Source organism: Ailuropoda melanoleuca, chromosome 5, assembly GCF_002007445.2.
Source record: "Ailuropoda melanoleuca isolate Jingjing chromosome 5, ASM200744v2, whole genome shotgun sequence".
Classification (NCBI taxonomy): Eukaryota; Metazoa; Chordata; class Mammalia; order Carnivora; family Ursidae; genus Ailuropoda; species Ailuropoda melanoleuca.
In genome coordinates this window covers 60,406,503-60,428,690 of record NC_048222.1, presented here as the reverse complement: position 1 = coordinate 60,428,690, position 22,188 = coordinate 60,406,503, and the positions used below count along the sequence as shown (strand labels likewise).

Here is a 22,188-nt window from a genome sequence, read left to right as displayed (position 1 = left end):
GTCAACAGCGGCTCAGTCCTTGGTGCCTCCTGTGAGTCCCCAGATGCCTGCATCTTCATTGTGCCGAATTTTGTTGATGAATCATCGATGACCCTTCCACTGTCCGAGGAACTCAGCTGGTACTCGCTGTGGCTGTGATGATGGCGTGCATGGCTCCCTCCTCCCTCGGACCTGCCTTGGTTTCTTCTTTTGCTACCTTTCCCTGTATGCAATTTCTGTAGAAGACTTTGTGTTTTCTGGGTCCTTGGAAGTTAGGTCAGAAGAGAACATCACCTCACCTTTCTAGTTTTTTAAACTGGTTTTTACCTTGGGAATCTTTAATGGAATATTTTTATCCTTTCTACTACTGATTTCATTTTTTAATCTTGCTTTAGAGAAATATGGGTTTAGGTTTCCTCTCCAGCCTTACTAACCCTTTGATAGCATATGGTTGTCTAGAAACCCCTGTGAACCTCACTATTCACTTGCCTGGTAGTTCTCAGGATATTGAAGCTGATATACCATTTAATTAGACCTCATGCCATTAGACAGGACCTCAGTCTTTCAGATCACTTCTGTGTTCATGTCCCCACTGTTACCAAGAATTACTTCTGCAGCCCATGACCTCTGTTGGTGAATTCTTTCAAGGTTTCCATTTCTTGACATATGTTCCTAGAGTGCAAGGTCAACTGGGGTCCTTACCTTATGCAGCGACTTCCTTTACTTTCATGTTGTGGGGCTTTTCTTTCAGGCTCTTCTCATTCCCCACGTTTGAGACGGGAGGCTCAAAAAATTTTTTATTTTAGCTTTCTTAAAACATTTCTTACCAGCCCCCTGCAACCATTCACCAAGTAGTGCACCCACATTTATATGATCCTACTTGATCTCATCTAAGAATATACAGACTTGGCAAGTAGCTGTGCAGGGAAATGTGGAAGATTGGATTGCACTGTGTGCTTTACAAATATTATCTCATCTTGCCCTCACATTAAGGGTCAGTGCAGTGATGGAACTTGGATGGAGATCACTGGCTCGTGGGGGTTTGAGCTCAAATGACCGATCCCTCAACCACAGTGATGCTGCATTTTCTTTGTGATAGGCTGGATCATAGTGTGGCCCTTGGGCCTTGGTGTTCTGTCTGGTTAGCTGCTTAGGTAGGTGGTGGGGGCAGGTGGTTTGCATTATAATCAACTTCTCTTTGTTTAATTTGGCTCTATTTAGGCTTTCTAGGCTAGTATTCTTGGCATTGCTAATTATTTGCTCTCCTGTAGAATGGAGATTTAACTCAGCTGAGAAACAAAGTGTCCCTACCTTACCTCAATCCCCATTTTTGTAGAACCCCACATGGTTAATAATTTGGAGTATGTCCTTGTTGATAAACCCCAAACGCTATACATACACTATATCCATATATCTATATCATACCTACTCAGATCTAATTGTACAAAAATGGGATCATATCCTCGGTACAGATATTTACATGATAGTCCATGTAGACCATATGCATTCTTTTTAATGCTAAAATCATTCCACTGTGTGGGTGTCCCATTTATCATTACATATCTTATATCATTATCCTGTAGGTGAACGTGTGGGTTTCTTCCAATATGTTGCCATTATAAATACAATGAATTTTATTATACATGTATTTTTCCATGTAAATACATAAAATATTTCTGTAGGATTGTTAGAAGTAGGATTTCCATGCTGAAGTTTGGTGTTTTGTTTTGTTTTTGTTTTGTTTTTTTTTTGGAGAGAGGAGAGTGCAAGTAGGGAGAGGTGCAGCCGGGAGAGGGAGAGAGAATCCTTAAGCAGACTCCCCACCGAGCATGGGGCCCAATACAGGGCTTGGTCTCACAACCCTGAGTTCATGATCTAGAGCTGAAATCAAAAGTCGGCCGCTAAATGGCCCGAGCCACCCAGGTGCCCCTGTGCTGAAGGATATTAATGCAATTTTCAAGGATCACTCATCTGCTCCTTTGGGGAGGGGAAAATATTTTCCTCTTTTCTTTCTTTCAGAATAAATGCTATCTAACCAATTGGATATTTGCAGTTCTTCAGCATTTTCCCCACTGTTTCTTCCTTCTTTAGGTTCCTTTTAACCACTTTTTCCTTTTTGAGGTGAAACATTGATTTTTTTTTAAAAAAAATTGTTTTCCAAGCATTTATTATATGCCAGAGACCATTCATAGAAATGGCTTAGATGGACATGGAGCTGACATTTAATTGAGGGTGGTGACTGGAAGGAAAGAGATGATAAACATGACCCTTGTAGGTTTTATACAAAGTAAAATATATAGGATGATGTGTTAGAGGATGCTACAGTTTTCTGTTGCTGCACAAAAAACCAACACACACCTAATGTGTTAAAACAGAAATACTGATTATTTAAAAAATTTTTCTTTTGACACAGCTGTAATACAAATTTTGATCTGACAACAACCATCGCCGTAACATGTCAACTTTTAATTTTTCTCTGTTGCTAGTCCTTGCTTATATGTAATCATAATTTTAAAATATCTCTATTTTTTATGATTATGAAAGTGATATATACGTCTTATTTAAAAAATCACAGAAATGTGTTAATAGAAAAATGAAAGTCACTCTCAGTTCCACTCCACCCCCAAAGATAAGCAGTATTAAGAATTTATATTTTCATAGTTACCATCAAAACATAGATATGATTTATTTTTACCTAGTAATAAATATTGGCCATTTTCATATGTTTACAACATCTTTGTAATTATAGTTTTTCCCAAAAGACTTTTGTTTGGACTGGAATCCATTTTTTTAAAGATTTTACTTATTTATTTGAGGGAGAGAGAGAAAATGAGTGGAGGGAGGGGCAGAGGGAGAAGCAGACTCCCTGCAGAGTAGGGAGCCCCATGTGGGACTTGATTTCAGGACCCTGGGATCATTACCTGAGCCAAAGGCAGATGCTTAACCAACCAAGCCACCCAGGTGCCCAACTGGAATCCATTTTTAATGTTTCTCTTTTCCTCTTATTAGAAATATCTTGTATTTTTGAACAGTGGAAAAAATTACAAGAGAAAAATAAGATCAACCATAACATTGTCACCTAGAAATAATCACTATGACAATTTTGGTGCATTTGTGTCTATAAATGTAAATCTTTGTCCAGATTTTTTTTGTCATTTTCTGGGGATAGGTTCCTATAAGAGGAATTAGTGGGGGGAAAAGGGCTTAAATATTTTTACTCTGGAGATATTTTGCCAAATTTCCTAACTATGAGATTACTCACCTAATAATTTTCATTGTAAATGGCTACATAATATTGTTTGGTTCTGTAGTTTACTTAACTATTCTCTTACGGCTGCATGTCCAGATGTTATGACCTCACAGGGCTGCTGTTGATCCCCTCTTTTCTTAGGGAGATGAAAAGCTGGGGGAGTGGTCGTACAGGACAGGCACTTGACATCACTCAAGACCCAAACACTCCACATTCCTCAGAATATAGTGCTCTGCCTTCCGGATCCTCAATTTCTCTTAATGAAAATAATAATAAGACCAGTATTACTAGGTGCCAGGCACAGTTAAGTGCTCTCCACACATTATCTTTGCCTGGACACTTGTAACCTACAAAACGAGGCACTGAGAATTTCCTTTGTTTGCTTAAGGTCGCCCAGCTGGGTCTTAGTCTTATTTTTTTTTTAAAGATTTTATTTATTTATTCATTCGACAGAGAGAGAGAGAGAGACAGCCAGCGAGGGAGGGAACACAAGCAGGGGGAATGGGAGAGGAAGAAGCAGGCTCCCAGCAGAGCAGGAAGCCGAATGTGGGGCTCGATCCCAGGACCCCGGGATCACGCCCTGAGCCAAAGGCAGACGCTTAACGACTGAGCCACCCAGGCACCCCACCCAGCTGGCTCTTAAACCCAGCTTGACTCAAGTGCCTTTACTCTCAGGGCGTCTAGATGGCTCAGTCAGTTAAGTGTCTTCTTTGACTAAGATCATGATCCCAGGGTCTTGGTATTGAGTCCCCGAATTGGGGGGGAAAAAAAATCCCTGCTCAGCGGGGAGTCTGCTTCTCCCTCTGCCTGACACTCCCCCTGCTTGTGCTCATGTGGTCTCTCTCTCTCTCTTAATAAAATCTTAAGTCTCTAATAAAATCTTAAAAAAAAAAAAGATTCTCTCTTCATCTGTCCCCCCATGTTCACATGCGTGTGCACTCTCTAAAATAAATAAATAAGTCTTAAAAAGGGGGGGGCCTTACTCTCAACTACTGCTAGATTGGCTCCACTTACTCAAAAATTCTTAACAAATCAGTGGGAAGGTTTCCACATCTTGCGAACTTTCTCTCCTCTCAAGTGGGGTAGAAAGTAGTCTGGAAAGTTGGAAAAAGAGGCAAAGAGCCAGCCTTCATTCCTTTCCTACAGAGCTCAGCCTTCGCACCTCCCCATCCTCATCCACTCCCTTCTCGCCTGACCCTGAAGCTTTTCCGTCCAATCTCATCCTCATCTTCTCCATCCCCCATCCCATTGCCATCCAATCCCACCTGATTCCTTCTCTATCCACGTTCCATTCTCATCCTCATCCTTATCCCTTCAAGGCAGAATTTGGGTTGGGCTTTGTCCCAAGGCCTGTGATCAATATCTGTGACCTGCGGTAGAGGTTTGTTCCCTGAACACTGTCAGTATGAACGTTTCCATGAATTTCCTCTAAGTCATCCTTCCCTACTCCTCTTTCCTTAAGGCATTTTTGCAGCTTTCCTTGCTTACATAATTTCCCAGAGCCTATCCTCTCCCCTACACCCACTTGTGTAGTCGATGACCTCATTTTCTCAACCCAAAGGCACATTGTGTGATGGCTGCCTGTTCCTGGCTTATCCCAGGGGCCCTTACTCTTATCTCAGCAACAAATGGCTTACTGGAAATCTGGGCAGGGTTAGACTGAGCGGCCAGACCACAAGAATATATGCCTGGGCTTGACATCTAGAACCTGGCTGGAGTAGGGAGTCAGAACTGAGGCCAGGCCAGCTGAGTGCCCCCTGAGGTTATTCAAGATCATGATGGCACGTCCCTCTGTCCAGCTGGACACGCACTTGAGATTGGAGTCTGGGCAAGAGTGGTCATGGAGTCTTCAGGAGATCGTCAGGCCCCAGATGGCAGGGAGGGTAGGGCCGAGGAGAGTGTTATGGAGAATCACGACAGCCATATCAACAACGTTCTCTAGTCAGGCTAGGAGAGGTGAGGTAGGATGGGGCAGATGAACACTTTGAGCAGTCTTTAGAAAGGAATAAAGAAGGCACTGAGGGGCCAGATTTGGGAATAAGCTAAAGTCGAGACTTGAGGGACTAGAGTTTGGGATTCATCACAGGTTGTGCACCAGTGAGGAGCAGAAGGGCGGGAAGCTCATAGGCTTGATGGTGTTAATAAGTAGGTAGATTAATAATCATCACATATTGCAATTGTATAATACATGCTTATAATACAATGCAGGCCCTGATCGTTTTTCGTCCTTTTTTCCTTCCTCCCTTCCTTCCTCCTTTTCCTTTTCTTTCTTTTTCTTTCTTTCTTTCTTTCTTTCTTTCTTTCTTTCTTTCTTTCTTCTTTTCTTTCTTTCCCTTTCTTTCTTTTTCTTTCTTTTCCTTCTTTCTGTTCTTCCTTCCTTCCTTTTCTATTTTTTATAATGCAAGTGATTGACTTAACTTGATTGCTGAGGCATTGGCTCAGTTGGTTGAGCATCTGACTCTTGGTTTCGGCTCAGGTCATGACCTCAGGGTCCTGGGATGGAGCACTGTGTTGGGCTCCGTGCTCAGCGCAGAGTCTGCTTGTCCCTCTCCCTCCACTTCTCCCCCTGCTCTCTTTCTCTCTCTTTCATAAGTGAATAAAATCTTTTAAAAAATGGTCAAAGGACCAAAGCAGACATACAAAAGATCAACAGGTCCATGAAAAGATCCTCAACATCGATAGTCAGTAGGGGAATGCAAACTAAAACCTCACGGCTGTTAGAACAGCCATCATCAGAAAGATAAGAGATAATAAATGCTGGCATGGCTGTGAAGAAAAGGGAACCCTTGTGCACTGTTCTGTTAGGAGGGTTGTAATTTGGTGCAGCCAATGTGAAAAACAGTATGGAAGATCCTCTAAAAAGAAAACCGAGAACTACCATATGATCCAGCAATTCCACCTCTGGGAATACGTCTAAAGGAAACAGAAACGCTAACTTGAAAAGGTATTTGTTCTGCCGTACTGATAGAAGCACTATGTACATTAGCCAACACACAGAGACAACTAGAGCGGGATAAATGAATAGAGAAGTTGTGGTATGTAAGTATATATGTGGAATATTATTCAGTCATAAAAAATGAGGAAATCTTACCTTTGTGGTAATGTGGATAGAGCTTGAAGGCATTGTGCCAAGTGAAACAAGTCACACAGAGAAAGGTAAATACTGTATGATCTCACCTATATATGGAACAATAACCACAAAAAGGCCACCAAAGTCTGAGAAAGAGATCAGATTTGTGGTTACCAGAGGTGGGGGTGGGGAGGGGGAAGCAGAGGAAGGGGATCAAAAGGTACAAACTTCCAGTTGTAAGAGAAGTAAGTTCTAGGGATGTAAGGCACAACATCACATTAGCTGACGCCGCTGTATGACATGTAGGAAAGATGTTAAGAGAGTAAAACCTAAGAGTTGTCATCACAAGGAGAAAAAAATGATTTTTCCTTTTCTTTTTTTCTTTTTATGGGAGTTATATGAGATGATGAATGTTAGCTGAAGCTATTGGGGTGATCATTTCACAATATATGTAAATCAAACCATTAGGCTGTACTCCTTAAACTTATACAGTAATAGAGTGATACAGGTTAATTATTTCTCAATAAATACAGGAAAAAAGAGGCAGTTATTTAAAAGATGGCTATCTTGAATAAACACATTGCCAGCCACACGACCAGATAAAGAGCCAGGCTGTGAACCCTCCCACCTCACCACTCGAAGCTCCATTGTTTCAGGAATCTACGTTGAGTTTGTTTGGTAACTATTTGAGCTGCTTGTCTTTTCTCTTCCTGTACTTTCAATTCCCACTCTTATGGGGTTTTAAATTTTTTTTAAGAGGTGGTGTGGGGCAGAAAGAGAATCTTAAGCAGGCTCCGCACTGGGGCTCGATCTTACAACCCTGAAATCGTGACCTGAGCCAAAATCAGGAGTCGATGCTTAATTGACTGAACCACCCAGGCACTCCTCTTATGGGTTTTTAAAAAAGATTTTATTTTTAAGTACTCCCCACCCAACATGGGGCTCGAACTCACAACACTGAGATCAAGAGTTGCATGCTCCACCCACCAACCCAGCTAGCCAGGCACCCCTCCACTCTTAATGTTTTAAATTCACCAATAAAGAGTGAGCTTGCAAAACTCTAAGCACCCACCCTCTACCCCAATAGAAGCAGAACCCCAGGCCCAAGCTATGACCTCATTGTGTGGCCCCAGGTGTGCCATGTGATTTCCTTATAAGTAATAAACCTCATCTCTTTCAAAGTCTCCTGTTGGTTATTGCTGAGGGCGGGTGTCTTGCAGTCATAAGGAGAACCCCAAGGGCTGGTCCAGCTACAACACTGATTATTGATAGGTTGTGACTGGCACACAACACATCCATTTTCTCATCTGAATAATTTTCTGGGCCAGTATTGCTGTCTGACTTCCTAATACCCACATAGACATTTTCATACATGAGGAAACAGGCTCAGAAAAGTTAAGGATTTTTTCCTCTTTAGCTACTCAGGGGTAAAGTTGGCACCAGAATCCTGGTTTCGGATCCCATGTTCTTCCATTCTGTCAGAGGGATTCCTTCGTTATAGAGGGTTGGGAGCCAAAGGCATTGGCCTGTAGGAAGAGGTTGGTCCCAACCATTGAGGACAGGAGCCTGGGGCAGGCATGTGGAGATGGGCAGAAACTCTCCCTGCCACGGCTTGGCTGGAGAACTCCATTTCTAGATATATACCCAAGAGGAATGAGTGCATTAGGTCCACCAAAGACAGGTGCGAGAACATTCATTGACACTTTATTGAGAATTACCAAAAACTGGAAACAACCGAAATGTCCATCAATAGAAGAATGGATAAACATCTTGGCACATCTCTATAGTGGAAGAAAATGAAATATACTACTGATACACACAACAGTATGGATGAATCGCAGAGACATTGCACCGAGTGAAAGAAGCCAGTTTCCAAAGGATACATTCAGTATGACCAAAACTAATCTGGAGTGACAGAAATCACATCAGGGGTTGCTTCCACTGTTTGGGGGAGACTGGAAGGGGTACAAGGAAGTTTCTGGGGTGATGGAAATGTTCTATATCTTGATTTGGGTAGTGTTAACACATGTACATGTAACTTTAAGATTTGTACACTTTGCTGTATGCAAATTTACTTAAATTTATATTAAAAAATTTAAAGCTCAGCTTTTTAGGAAAGGATCAGTTGCAGAAGGAAAAGGAAGTGTCTTAAAGAGCCAAGTATAGAGGTGACATTCCAGGCTGCCTCCTGTGTGGGGTGACTGACTTTGTCTGAGTTGCCTGGGATTAAGGCATTTCCAAGGACAGGAGATTTTCAGTGATAGAGTTGTGGGAGAGTCCTGGGCAAACCAGGACAGCTGGTCACCCTGCTCCTGTGGAGGTAGGGAACTGAGAGGGAGTTTTGAGCGTCTGGCAGACAGTCTGGACTCCCTTGGTCTCAGAGCCCAGGGGCTGCTCCACAAGCTCAGGGAGGGGCCACAAAAAGGTCACAGCAACAGACATTGCTGGTTGACCACAGGAACATCAGGACTAGGGAACCATGTTTGCTCTCTGAGCTCCCTTTAGGAGCAAGAAGGGGTCGGGGGTGGAGCTGGACGGACAAGGCCTCAGAGACTGAATAGAGGCAGTCTGACTATCCAGGTTCTAAGCATCATGGCTTCTGAGGTAGGCTCTGAGGCGAGTCTCACTTAGCCCTCTCTTCACATCAGATATCCCCTCCATTATCCCTCAAGTGCCTTGGCCAAGAAAATACCAAAGCAACACATCAATTTTGTGCAAGGAAAACAGAGACATGGGGACCTATTACAAGCAAACACTATTGTATCTCTTCACCTCTACAGATATCACAAGGTGGGGACTGTCCCCACCCTGCTTTTGTTTGCCCTAACCTGCTGTGACTTGAGCTGGAGGGGTCTTCTCTACCTTCTCAGAGCATAGGGGCTCTTCCAGCTTTCTAGCTGAGGCCTGAGGTGGATTCTGACAGAGAAACTGCTGGCAGGGCTAGTCCACAGAGGGGAAACAGAAACCAGGAAGTTCTCAGAAGTTCTCATAGTGGTGCACAAAGTGGGTCTGGTCCTGCCTGTTGATGAGCTGACAGGCCTTCTCTACGTTCTTGGTCATTCCTGGAGGGCCACAGCTGAACACCCCAATCTTTGGTACCTGCCAAGTGTGTTGAGGGGAATAGTTGCAGAGAGGAGAGGCCTGAAGGCTTAAGATGCTCACCCCTGGGAAGAAGGTGCTTCTCGAGCCTGCTGGAATGGCCAACGCATCGACCCCCTGCCCTAAGGAGGAGGCTTGAACTGGGAGCAGCAGGGGGTTGGGTTTGAAGCCTTCCTCCAACACTTGACCCTATCCTGGGGCTGGCATGGGGCGGTACTCCACTCAGATTACATCTGCAGGGTGCTTGAGGGCAGGATATCCTGGCAGGGGAAGGCCAGGGTCTTAGGACAGGTGGGGTGGGACTGACCTGCGCGTGGACCTCCTGCAGGGACTTGAAGAAGGGCTCAAAGGGTGGGCGGCCAAAGTGGGTGATGGAGCGCAGGCCCGTGAACAGACTCCGGTTCAGCACCTTCTGGAAGTGCCGCTCACAGATGTACTGGGAGAGGGAGTAGAGGAGGAAGGGCACAGCCAAGCAGAGCCAGGGTCAGCTCTTAGTTTAGATGGTGGCCCACCTAGCCACCCAGCCTGGCCAGCCCTGACCTACCAGCATGGTAGTCCTGAGGTCAAACTTCTCAGCCAGCTGGGTGATGTAGATGTGCACGGACACCAGGTCCTGGCAGTCATTCTCCTCCACCTCTCGGATGATGTCGGCCAGCCACTCAAACTGCCGCTGGGTTCTCGTCACCCAAATGAAGTAGATCTGGGGACATGGGGGGGGCACTCATGACCTGGCTCAGCTCAAGATTCCTCCACTCCAAATGCCTTCACCTGAGAGGCTGGAAAGCCTCAGACCACCCACAGACACCAAACCTTAGCAGCCCCACAGGCTTTTAACCAACAGACCCAGCAGCTGTCCTCCTGGCTATACCTCCTACCCTCCCTCAAATGTTGGGCATGTGGACAACTGTGTACGAATGACCCCAGCAGACTCAGTCTAGGAGCCGAGGGTTTTTCCTCATATTACTCAGCTGTGACATGGGGACACAATCAGGCAGTCCGTGCCCATTCCTTCAAAGAATGGGAGAGAGATGCTCACCTTTTTACAGAGCATTTGGCTACCCAGGGATGACTTGAAGACTAGGTCTTTGAGGATGGAGGCAAAGGGGGTGACCCCAATACCCCCTCCGACCAGCACTGACACCTCAAACTTATGCCACTCCTGGTGGCCCTCTCCAAATGGTCCATCGAGGTACAGCTGCCAACCAAAGGAAGAGAAGAGATGAGCCTGGCCTGGCCTCAGCTGCGAGGATAGAAATGGGGGCAGGGTGGGGCGAAGAAGGATATGGCAACATCCTAGCCTCTCCTGAGGCACCCCAGCCTGGTCTTGCACTGGCTGGAGCTTCTAGTCTCAGGGTGGAGGAGGGTGGGAACCCTTTGCCAATGCTGGAGCCTCAAAAGTGATGCCCAGTGGTGGTCACCTTCGGGTATCTGGCACAGCCGTCGCCCCTTGGAAGTGAGTAGATCTCCCTGAGCCGAGTGGTCCAGGGCCCTACTGCCCGGATGTGCAGGCTAAGCGTGTCCTCGTGGGGTGCAGAAGTCAGTGTGAAGGGGTGGTACTCGTTGGTCCCCAGATCCAAGCAGGCGATCCGCACCCACTGTCCCGACTTGTACTCAAAGCCTTGGGGCCGCTGGAACTGCAGGTGGGTCACTCCTGGGGGTCATAGGCAGGCAAGGCAGGGATCAGAAGGGCTGCTCGTAGTACCCGAAGACTGGCAGATACCCTGTCTTCTCCACACGCCTGAGCACAGGGAGTGGGCATATGGTCTGAGCAAGTGGGGCTCCTGGGGGTGGGAGTTGGAGGGTCCCCTTCTCTCTTTCCTGGTAGCCCAAGAGCTGGGTTTCTCTGCTTCTGGTTCCAGCTCTCTCCTCCTCTCCTCTCCTTATTCCCACGAAAGGTCCAGGCCCTATACCTCCGTCTTGTCAGCCCACAGGGCAGGGGACCTCGGGTTCCCCAAGGACCATCTCAGTGTTTACCAAACCTCCACCATATGAGAATTACGTTTGTGATGGGCCATTTCTGCACACCTCTGTACTACTGCTTACTTAATGTTTTTCTTTAAATCAACTTACTTTCTCAATTTGATTTACCTTGACAAACTTCAGAAAACTAAGATGGGTGCAAAACCAGTGTCATGTGTTCTAAATAGAAGGAACCACATTTATCAGATTTTAGCTGGATACTGTTTGGTACCTGACCATAGCTGAGCTTCAGGCCTGTTCTCTCTTTGTTAAGAAAAGTTGATTAAAAAAAAAAAGTTGATTTGCAAGTACTGGAGAGTGCAAAGGGTGTTCTAACACCACGCTGAGGCTTTGTCCTTGAGTAATCTTAATTGACATAAAGTTGAAATGAGGTTAATTTTCTTACTTAGTCCTGAAGATTAAATGGTCCCCCAACAACTAAAATCATCGGCCAGCCTCTACAGTGATATGAATCCCTACTTTGGCCAACACAGACTCTCAAAGACAGACTCTCGAAATGTGGGCCAATTGCCCATCTCTGAAGGGGGGTTACTCTGGGAGAAGGGAGGGGTGTATATAGTTCCCCAAGCTGCACCCAGGCCACACACTGGGGGGGGGGGGGTGTGTTGTCCATAAACCTCTCTGTATGCACTTCCAGCTGCTTCTTCTCATGGTCACTTCTCATTGTTTGCAAGTCCTCCTGGGGGCAAGCATAGCCCTTTCTGGGGCTCCATTTGCATCAGGAGAGCTACATGGGTTCCCCAAGGGGCTATCAGAAGCCTCGGTGGTGGCCTGGAGGCCTGGGGAGCTGTCTCCACACATCCCATGAGTTGACTTCCGATGCTCCCCGCCTGGGGTCAGGCTGGGACTGGTACCTGAAGGCAGTAGCTCGGCCTTCACCACGCTGATCTCCACCTTCTTCCGGCTCAGGCTCACCAGCTTGTCTCCCCCATAGATTAGCGCTGGGACCAGGAAGTAGATGTGGAAACGGGGCAGCTGGATCAGGCCGAAGCTGCCGTGGATGATGAGCTGGAGACACAGCCAGTTAGTACATCTCAGGCCCAGCCAGGTCCCCCTCCTGCGCTCCCCTTGTCCAGACACTTCCTGCCTGGGCCTGCGGCCTGGGCTGGGTAGATGAAGCCGGTAGAGACTTCAGAGGCTGGGGTTTCCGACCTCAGGGTCTCACTCTGAGATCTTAGGTCCCTATTCATCCTGCTCCCCCCACCAGCCTGCCCCGTGAGTCCTCATCCCTGCCCCATGGCCTGGCCCTACCCAGAAGAAGCCCTCACCAGCACATAGAGCAGGATGTAGAGGTGGTGGGTCAGCCAGAAGCCCCGGAAGCTGCGGCGCCGGAAGTGGTGAGAGGCGAAGACATACATGATGGCCAGGACCAGGAGCAGCAGCACCCCTGTCATACCTGGGAGCAGGGGGCAGGGTCAGAGGATACTCTCAGGACCTCAGTGTGGGCTGAGAATACAACAGAGAATTCCCCCATTCTGACCTCCCTGGGCCCCAGAACAGCTTGTCTGCAGGGGCTGCAGCTGGGGCTTGTCCTGGTGACTAGAAAGAAACCAGGGCCGCTACAAACAAGGATGTGTCCGTGGGAAGATGAAGACAGAGAGCCGCAGATAGATCCCCCAGATCCCACATACAGCCCCACTCCCTACCTGGGACCGTCTGGAAGAACCACCAGTAGAACTTTGGGGGAAGCTGGGACCTGTAGGGCAAAGGGATATGGAGCTTCTGGCTGGGAAGGATTGTCTCCCCCACTGTCGCAATGTGATGCTGCTCCCGCCGGCCCTGACTACTGAGGTTACTGGGCTCCAATCGAGAGGCCAGGGGTCCATCCAAGGAACATAGCACCCAGCCTCCGCCAGGTCTGCCCTCCACTCTCTCTGCCATTCTTGCTCCTGTGTTATCTTGAACTCTCCTACTGCAGCTGACAATTGCTTCCTTGAGTGCGTACTTCATGTTCTGTAAGCTCCGTGGGGGCAAGGGTGTGGCTCTGCTCTGCTCATTGCTCTAATCCCTGTGCTCAAACAATGCCAGGCACGTAGTAAATACTCAGTAAGTATTTGCTGAATGACTGCGTGGATTTGGCCTGCCTATTCTCCGGCACCTGGATGATCCCATAAGATGTGCTCCATAAATGTTCACCCAGTGACTGTCACGCTCTATGCCAGGTACACATGGGAAAGGGTCTCCAATTCCTCTCCCAAATATCTTCCCTGGCTAATCACGGCCAGCTTCCTTCCAGGGCAAGGAAGTCACCTTGCAGCTTCCCCAGCAGGCTTCTCAGTCATTCAAAGAGAGAGTATAGTAGCTAGTGCCATCTATTTCTTTTCCATTATGCCCTTCGGCCTGCCGCAAGTGTCCCAAGGGGGAGCCCTCCCCAGAACTGACCCATCATTCACAAAGACGTTGGGGAAGACGCAGGCCAGCAGGCTGAGGGGACTGACTGAGAAGATGAAGACATTGACCGCGTGGCCGGCACTGTGCAGAACTGAGAGAGACCCTGTTAGAGATGCCATCCAGGGCCGACTCTTCCTCCCACCCCAAGGGACAGAGGAGGCCCAGGGAGGAGGGATGGGAGTATAAGTAGCTCCAATCCCCTCACTGTTTCCCCCACAGCTAGACCCACGGGGTTGCAACAATGGGGGGGAGAATGCCCAGGAGCCACGGACTGGCCAAGACAACAGCAGCCATGGCGATCCAGCGATGGAAGTCCACGGCGGCGTCGAAGGGCACGTAGCGGTTGAGGAAGGTCTCTCGCAGGAAGGTGATGAGGTTGCGACACATGGTGAGCAGGATGCAGGAGAACATGAAGGAGATGCTGGCGGCCGTGCCCCGGGACAGGATGATGCCCACAAAGGTGGTCTCTGCGATGCCCGAGGGTGGTGAGGCAAAGGCATAATCTGGGGAGGGGGCGAGGCATGGGTCAGCATGGCACAGAAGCTGGGGGCCCGGGGCCTGAGTCCGAACACCTGGGCTCCAGTGGGAAGAGCCACCAGAAGGCTCTCCACCTCTCCCCTGCCACTGCCCGCCACCCGGAGCTCTTACAGTAGGCGCGTTCTGCAAACAGGCCAGCACAGATGGCCGAGAAGACCGCGGCACACACGATGTGCCGCCGGTGGTTCTCCACGAAGCGCTTGTACTGCCGAAGCTTCTGGGCCAGGAGGCCACGCTGCATCTTCTCCTTCAGTGCCTCCGTGTACAGCCGGGGAGTGGGCCCCACCGCCCTGCAGCCGTGGGAGGCACTGGCCATGAGACCGGGGCGCCCGGCCTCCCCTGAATGCCACCCCATGAAGGAGACCTGGCGACCCGGCGGGGTCAGAAGGGGCCAGAACAGAACGAAGGAAACAGCATCTGGGGAGCAGACTCCTCTCCCCACCCCGGCTTGTACTTCTCCTCTTTATTTGCTCCATCTACCCCCACTCTTCTGTCTGCACACTACTCCACCTCATCTTCCCCCGTCCGTCTGTCCTTCCCTCTTGCTACTCCCTGCACAGGCCTTGGTGCTGTGGCCAAAGCAGGCAGGAGCCAGGAGACCCCTTACTGCCACCTCGGCACTGCATCTGAGTGCCAGGCCCCTTGCCTGAAGATTAGGGTGCAGACGTTGGAAGATGTTGAAGAACCATTTGACTCTGTGGCCCACCAGTCAGGGAATGAAACACATAACCTTGTGTGTCCAGGAGGGGTGGGCAGGGCCCAGAGACTCTGAGACTTCTCCCCGTGTTCCCTTGGGCTGGGGTTCTGGAAAATACTCACTTTTTGCCAAACCTCTTCTTCAGCCCAGGGCCCCCCAGCTCTGGGGCTTCCGAGGCAGAGAACTCCAGTTTCTGGGAGCAGGAGCTGAGAAATGGAAAATGGGGTTTGTTCTCCCCTTTCTTTGCAGCCAGGAGAAGAACCACCAGATCAGAGCTTCAGAAGATGGGGAAGGATCCTGGGACCCATCCTTGCCCACAGAACCTGCCCATAAAACTGGTCAGGGAGAAGCCAGGCAGGAGACCCAGGGCAGAATAAACGACTACGATCCGGCCATCTGTTTTAGAGAAGGATTCTGTTCTGCAGGGAGAGAGCCAGGCTCCTGAGCCACGTGGGGTGTGGGAAGCCCTGGAATTTGGGCCAGGATCAATCACGGGCTAAGAGCTACTTTCAGGGGGCAAATATGTGGTCCCAGGGACTGACTCAGCCAGCTCTACTTCCTTCATTTCTCTCCAGGGGACCTGCCAATACCCCATTCCTGCTCACCGTTCCCCAGGAGTCCGAGTGATGAATGAGACGCGACAGCTGATGTTTGGTTTAAAGATGTCTCCAGCACCTGAAGAGAAGAACGAGAGTCTGGACAGGCTTCCCCACCAGGGTGGAAGCGTGGGAGACTGCCCCCACACGCTTCTCTAGGAAGGCTGCCACAGCACTTGTCAGTGCCTTTGTCATGTTCTCTTGTTCCGGCCTTGTTCCCCTCACTGCCCACACTGAGCAGCTGTTGTACACAAGGCAGCCTGTTTTTGTGCTGCTAGACAAGGTGGTGACTCGGTACAATTAGAAAAGGGGACCACTGGATCCTTTGCATAAAGAAAATAATGCCTCTTCCTCGGACTAGATACACTGTGGGCCAATGTGCTCGAGCTCAGTGAGTGGCATGTAGGCTGGATTTCAGGCCACGCCCTGACCTCTCAGTAGGCATCTTTGTGCAGTGCACAACCTGCACAGCTATATGTGACACCCTTGATGACAAGTGCCTGGCTCTGTACTAGGCACAAAAGACTTGAGGAGAAATAAAACGTGGGTCCTATCCTCATTTTGGAGGAACACCCCTCCCTGAGTCCTACCACTTCTCACATACTCACATACCTCCACCTTTGACGCAGAGCTGGGTGCGGCGGAGCTCANCACCTTTGACGCAGAGCTGGGTGCGGCGGAGCTCACTGTCATGGTCCCGCAGCATGAAGTGGAAGTCCTCCCACGTCAGCTCCTCCTTATCCTGGAAGCCGGACTCCCGGAACATGGACTCCACCACCTCCGTCAGCTGGGCCTTGGACAGGCAGTTGTTGGAGATCTCGATGAAGGACCTGGGGGAGGAGGAGAGACAGAGCAGCCTGTCATCTGGCAAGGTCAGGTTCAGGCAGGCGCAGGGTGGAGCGGGGCCCAGATTATCTAATGTGGTTACCAGTGACCCGGGAAATGGCACTGAGAAGGTGTTCATCCAGCCTGTAGCTGACGTGAAGCTGGGTGGGGTGGCCAAGGGTTTGAAATTGGAAGTGACCTTGACCAATTAGAGAAAGCAGCCCTCAAACAAGGGGGCATTGAGAGGTGGGATGAAAGTCCATTTAGTGTTCGGACATGTCCAGATGGGCCATGGGCTTCTCGTGGGGCAGGCCCTCTGCCCACCCTCTTGTGGAAAAGCATCCCACACCACCGCTGGCCTCCCCCTTTCACAGTCCAGTGGGGGCACAGAGAGCCCGGGTGTGGGGGAAGGGGATGTAGCTACAATGGCAGCCGCTTCCTTGTGCCAACACCCCAGGCACACACAGGAATGTCTCCACACCCCATCTGATAGCACCCAGAGTGGCGGATGCAGCGGCCATACTCTTTTCTTAGGCTGTGCTTTGGGACAAAAACAAACACACCATGCACGTTTGTGTGAGTCCAACAGAAAAAGACCTTTGTGTGCATGCCACAGCAAACACATTAAAAAAACGCATTACCCAAGTGAGACTGAGCAAGATTCACAACTGGGTACTGGAGGAGACAGTGGTTGCTCAGCTCTGGGGGACAGGAACCCTCTCCTAGATTCCCTAGAGCCTCACCCAGTCCTGGGCCTGCAATGGCACACGCAGTGAGGGATGGACTGCAATTGGCCTCACCCTAGCCTTTTAAAGATTTATTGATTTATTGATTTATTTATTAGAAAGAGAGCATGTGTGGGGGGAGGGGCAGAAGGAGGGGGAGGGAAAGAATCTCAAGCAGGCTCCACGCTGAGCATGGACCCAATGCAGGGCTTGATCCCACTACCCTGAGATCATGACCCAAGCTGAAATCAAAAGTCGGGCGCTTAACCAACTGAGCCACCCAGGTACCCTAGCCTTTCAGAAGCCCATGCCCAGTTGTGGGATCTGGGCTGTAAGAGGGACTGGGCAGTTAGGGGGAATGCTGAAAGCAATGGAAAGGCTTGAGGTAGAAAAGGTAAAAGCCTCTGCACCACATTATGCCTTCTATTTATTCGTTTGCTCATTTATTCCATCTGATTCAGGTAAGTTTGTATTGAATACCTGCTGTGTGCCAATCACAGTGCAGAGAGGTGGATTCAGCCAGAAACAAAAGAGAAATAAGACCCCTGGCCTTATGGAGCTGAAGGGGACCGTGTTACTGGAACGGTGTCTTCAGGAATAAGAAGTCTATGCACTCAAAACTGGTCTTCACAGCACACCACAACCAGAAATAGCTTATGCAGCAGGAAGAAAGACGGGTTGGAATATAGAAGAACTTTCCACGTTTCTCTTCCTGCATGTCATGGTGATTAATACTGGAAAAGTGACCAAGGACATCCGTCCTCCATCCATTGTTTCACAGTGCTAAACACAGTGTTATGTATGGTGTACAAGAGTTTACAAAGGTCCAAAGGCATCCAAAAGGGGCTAGTAGACTTTTGTTATTGGTCCTATTGGTTTGGTTGTTGTTGTCATTGGTTGGTTTGTTTTTAACTAGGGAGGGAGAATTTTCTGGCTGGTACAGACAGTGCAGATCATAGACCTTCCTGGAGGCGGGGGCCTGGCCGGATGAACTTATGAAGCTGGATACTCTAAGACTCTAGGATGTAGTAGCTAAGCCACCTTTCGATACAGATGGTCACACCTCACCCACCCTCTGATTGACTCGTTTCCCGGTTTCAAACAGCAGAGAGTCTCAGAACTGGAAGGGCCCATACCATACCGCATCATGGTGAAGAACTCATCCTTGGAGAGGAAGCCATTTGCATCAAGGTCATACATGGTGAACATCAGGCGGGACTTGTCCTCTGGGGAGCCTGGGAAGAGAAAGAGGGATGCAGGTCACCTTTGTGCTGAAAGATTGCTGGTTCCTGGAATAGCCCACCCTCCTCCTACCTTTCATGAAGACCACCAGGATGTCCAGAAACTCCCGGAACGACAGGTAGCCATTGCCATCTTTGTCCGCCAGGGAGAACATGGACTCCACAAACATGTCCTGGGGCTTGAGGCCCAGGGACTCGGCAAACTCAGCTCTGCTCAGCTCACAAGTGAGGGCCTCCCGTACCTTCTGTGATGAGTCTAGGGGCAGGGTCCCTGCGTCTGCCTGGTCGATGTCCAGCACCTGCACTCGGGCAGCAACAGAGGGAGGGAGAGAGAAGGAGGTGAGGCCTGAGCTGGATGCAGTTCAGTGACCCTTACCATCTCCCCAAAGTCCAAATCAGAAAGGGTGAGCCCCAGTGGCCACTCCAGGTCCTCAGCTATACTTCTGACTTGGGCCTCTGCTCTCCTATTGAGCGGGTGACTCAAATCTCTAGGAGCCAGTCCATTTTCTCCCTGGGCCCAAGATCCAAGAGCTTTATACAGTAGGAATGGTGCTAGGTCTCCAGGGGAGAGGGTGGGAACGAGAAGGGGCAAAGATGGAAATGCAAAATGCAAAACGAAACAGCCTATACCGGGGACAGAAGATGAAGTAGACAGGGGTGGACAGGCAGGAAGAGGCTAGGGATATGTTATGTTCTCTGGTCAATTTAGACAGAGCTGCCATGTGCCTGATTTGGTCTCTGCCCATTGTGCAAAGGTTTTAAAAGTCATATACATGTAACTGCCATTTGTTAAATGCCCAAAATGTACCAAGCACTTGGGCTAAACACTATACATAGAACAGTGTTTTTCATACTTGAAAGTATATCAGAATTCCCTGGAGGGCTTGTGGGCCCCAACCACAGAGTTTCTGATTTACTAGGTTTGGTGGGGAGTGCTAAAGTTTTACATTTCTAACAAATTCCCAGGTGCGGTGGCTGCTACTGGTCCAGGGGCAACACTTCGAGAACCACTGATGTGGACTCTCTCAGTGAATTGTCACAACAACTCAAGGTGATGGATTCTTTTTTTTTTTTTTAAGATTTTTAAAATTTATTTATTTGACAGAGACAGTGACAGCCAGCGAGAGAGGGAACACAAGCAGGGGGAATGGGAGAGGAAGAAGCAGGCTCATAGCAGAGGAGCCTGATGTGGGGCTCGATCCCATAACGCCGGGATCACGCCCTGAGCCGAAGGCAGGCGCTTAACCGCTGTGCCACCCAGGCGCCCCAGTGATGGATTCTATTTTAATCACTGTTCTATAGATGAGGAAATGGAGATACAGAGCAGAGATGATGTGACTTGCCCAAGGTCAGGGAAAGAGTGAGTGGCAAAGCTACGATTCAATTGACGCTGTGTCTCCAGCCCGCAGACCAGAAGCTTAGTTCACCCCGTGTAGGAGCCTGTCCAGCCCAGGTTCTCTCCAACCCCTGGGCCACGTCCTGTCTCCAAAAGACACAGCCATGGCACCTGGGCGAACAGGTGTCTGAAGAAGATCTCCAGGATGCGGCCCCGCTGCTGCTTGGTCACAGCCCTCCTGAACAGCTCATTCTCTCTCATCTCAGCCACATCAAGACCCAGAGCCCACTGCACACAGAAGTCCCGGAGATGCTGCACGAAGGTGTCCCGTTCCTCCTCGGCGTTAAACAGCAACACCTGGGTGGGAGGAAACCCATGCCAGGGCTCGGAGCTCCAGCTCTGGCTCAGCTTCCCCTCGGAAGGACCTTAAGTTTAAGGAAGATGGGAAAAGCTGCCCCCCCCAGTCCATCAGGCTGGAACCAGGTGAGTGGCCCAAGGGGGTCCGAGGGAGGGTCACGTGGAGTGTGGGGTCTGCTGAAAGGGTGCCTCTCCCCAGCATCGCCTTCCCAGGGGAGCTCTGTAGCTGAGGAGAGGGTGAACTGATAGGACTCGCTCTGAGAGGGGAGATATAGGAGCATTCCAGGTAGGGGAGGCAGGATAGCCATACCAGGTCATACTCCTTGGGGATCTTGAGCAGCAGGGTACGGCGTCCACGGTTGCCGGACAGGATGAGGTTGACCTGCTGCGGGGGCTGCAGCTGGACTGTGCGAAGCACAGACAGCCACCTGTCCAGGACCTGCAGACGCCTGTCTGGGACCAGCTGAATGGTGATGGGATAGCTCTTCTCCCTGGGGCCCGGCCACTCCATCGCTGAAGAAGGGAGAATTGGGCAGAGCGGTTCAGCAGAGGTAGCCAGGCCCCTGACCTCAAGCCAGTTCCACTCTACCAGTCTGTGCAGGCACCCCAAAGCCTGGCTTTCTCCCCATGTCTGTAACCTGGTTTTTCTCCCATGGCTCCCTTTCNTGGCCCCCAGCTCCCTCCCTTCCCTCTGCCCCATCTCACCTGGCACACCATCTTTGGCTGCTTCTTTCTTCACACTCTCTTTGCCTTTCTTCTGTAGTCTCTTTTGCTCTCAGCCCCGGAAATGGGCCACCACCCCAGAGATAAGCAGACTCACTGAAAAGGATCAGAAGGAGCCAGTGGGGAGGGGAACCCCTCGCCTGCAGCTTCGCTGAGGGCTCTGCTGTTGCCCCTCTCTTCACAAGGGCCCCTGAGCCTGGCTTTGATGGTAGCAAGGAGCTAGTCCCACAGACCAGCAGGTTATGAGGGGCAGGGATAGTCAGCGGGCAGGGGGACGGTTAGGAGAAAAGAGGTGAATGAGGGTGTGAAGAGCTCACCTAGCGGAAGACAGCAGAGAGCCACAATGGTGATGCCAAAACCAGGACCGCTGCCCTCGAAGTAGTCCATCACGGTCAGGGGCACACAGCGGGGCAAGCCTTGGGTTGTGAGCTGCCGAGGCTGAGGGCAGGGGGCACCTGAGGGAAAGGACACAGAAGACCTCAAAGTCTGAGCATATCACTCATTGGCTTGGCACTCCTCCTCTCTCTCCTGTGCAGGACTAGATACCCTTCTTCTTCCACACCCGCCTCTCTGGAGCTTGTTCTCCTCAAAAAGTTCCGTTCCATATCCTGTTCTCAGCACCCACCCCAGCCTGACCACAGAGTGCAGCCTGCAAACCAGTCCAGTCCCTACTAGGGGAGGCAGCCTAATGCAGGCTTCCCAGCACCACACAGAAGGGGCTACCTGGCACCTGCTGCCCCGNCTGGACAGGACCAAGCGATCCATCCCCCCATCCTTGGTTCTTTCTCTGGCTTCCATTCACTATGGTCTCCCAGGCCACCCACCTTCATGCCAGATAAAGACATTGGGCTGCAGGGCACTGGGATCCACGTTGGTAACAGCCACCAGCACGTCCCGAAGAGTGGTGTTTCTGATTTCTGCGATTTCCTCTTTGGACAACAGCCTAAGTTGGAAAAAGCCAGGAGTTGTTGGGATGGGAAGGGGCTGCCAGCCTCAGCAATCTCAGACCCAGGGACCCAGATGATGAGAGAGACCCAGAGGAGCTGAGGAGGTGGGGAGGCCAGCTGGGAATCAAGGGCCCATGGGGCTGCTGACATTACATGCAAAGGGCCTGGGGCCCAGGCCAAGGTGGAATCTAGATGAGGACCCAGGCAGGCCTTACCCATTCCTGGTGTTCTCAAACCAGTAGCGGTCGCCGTCCCGCAGCCTTACAAACTGGTTGAGGACAATAGTGCTAAAGAGGGGCCCAGGGTCTCCGTGGCTCTCCAGGAGCCCCCCAGGGAGCAGCTCCAGCCGCGACAGGTCCTGGTTGTACAGGGCAGCTGTGGCCTCCAGCACCTGGGGTACCACAGGAAGTGAGGAGTATGTGTGTGCACGTGTGT

General features: G+C 50.1%; 1 protein-coding gene across 1 annotated transcript in view; it reads right to left on the bottom strand.

The window, feature by feature from the left end:
• Positions 1-7,989: 7,989 nt before the first annotated feature.
• The window catches only part of LOC100469477 (dual oxidase 2), a 14,394-nt gene continuing 195 nt past the window's right edge, over positions 7,990-22,188 (bottom strand). The window contains 23 exon segments of the mRNA XM_034661712.1: positions 7,990-9,398; positions 9,706-9,834; positions 9,943-10,098; positions 10,435-10,593; positions 10,817-11,049; positions 12,233-12,386; positions 12,647-12,774; positions 13,025-13,074; positions 13,761-13,860; positions 14,042-14,272; positions 14,418-14,596; positions 15,126-15,209; positions 15,609-15,678; positions 16,212-16,217; positions 16,254-16,429; positions 18,291-18,384; positions 18,464-18,689; positions 19,898-20,083; positions 20,394-20,596; positions 20,789-20,902; positions 21,124-21,261; positions 21,631-21,749; positions 21,969-22,144. Coding sequence (XP_034517603.1) covers positions 9,276-9,398; positions 9,706-9,834; positions 9,943-10,098; positions 10,435-10,593; positions 10,817-11,049; positions 12,233-12,386; positions 12,647-12,774; positions 13,025-13,074; positions 13,761-13,860; positions 14,042-14,272; positions 14,418-14,596; positions 15,126-15,209; positions 15,609-15,678; positions 16,212-16,217; positions 16,254-16,429; positions 18,291-18,384; positions 18,464-18,689; positions 19,898-20,083; positions 20,394-20,596; positions 20,789-20,902; positions 21,124-21,261; positions 21,631-21,749; positions 21,969-22,144 — 3,234 coding nt within the window. The 3' untranslated portion in view covers positions 7,990-9,275.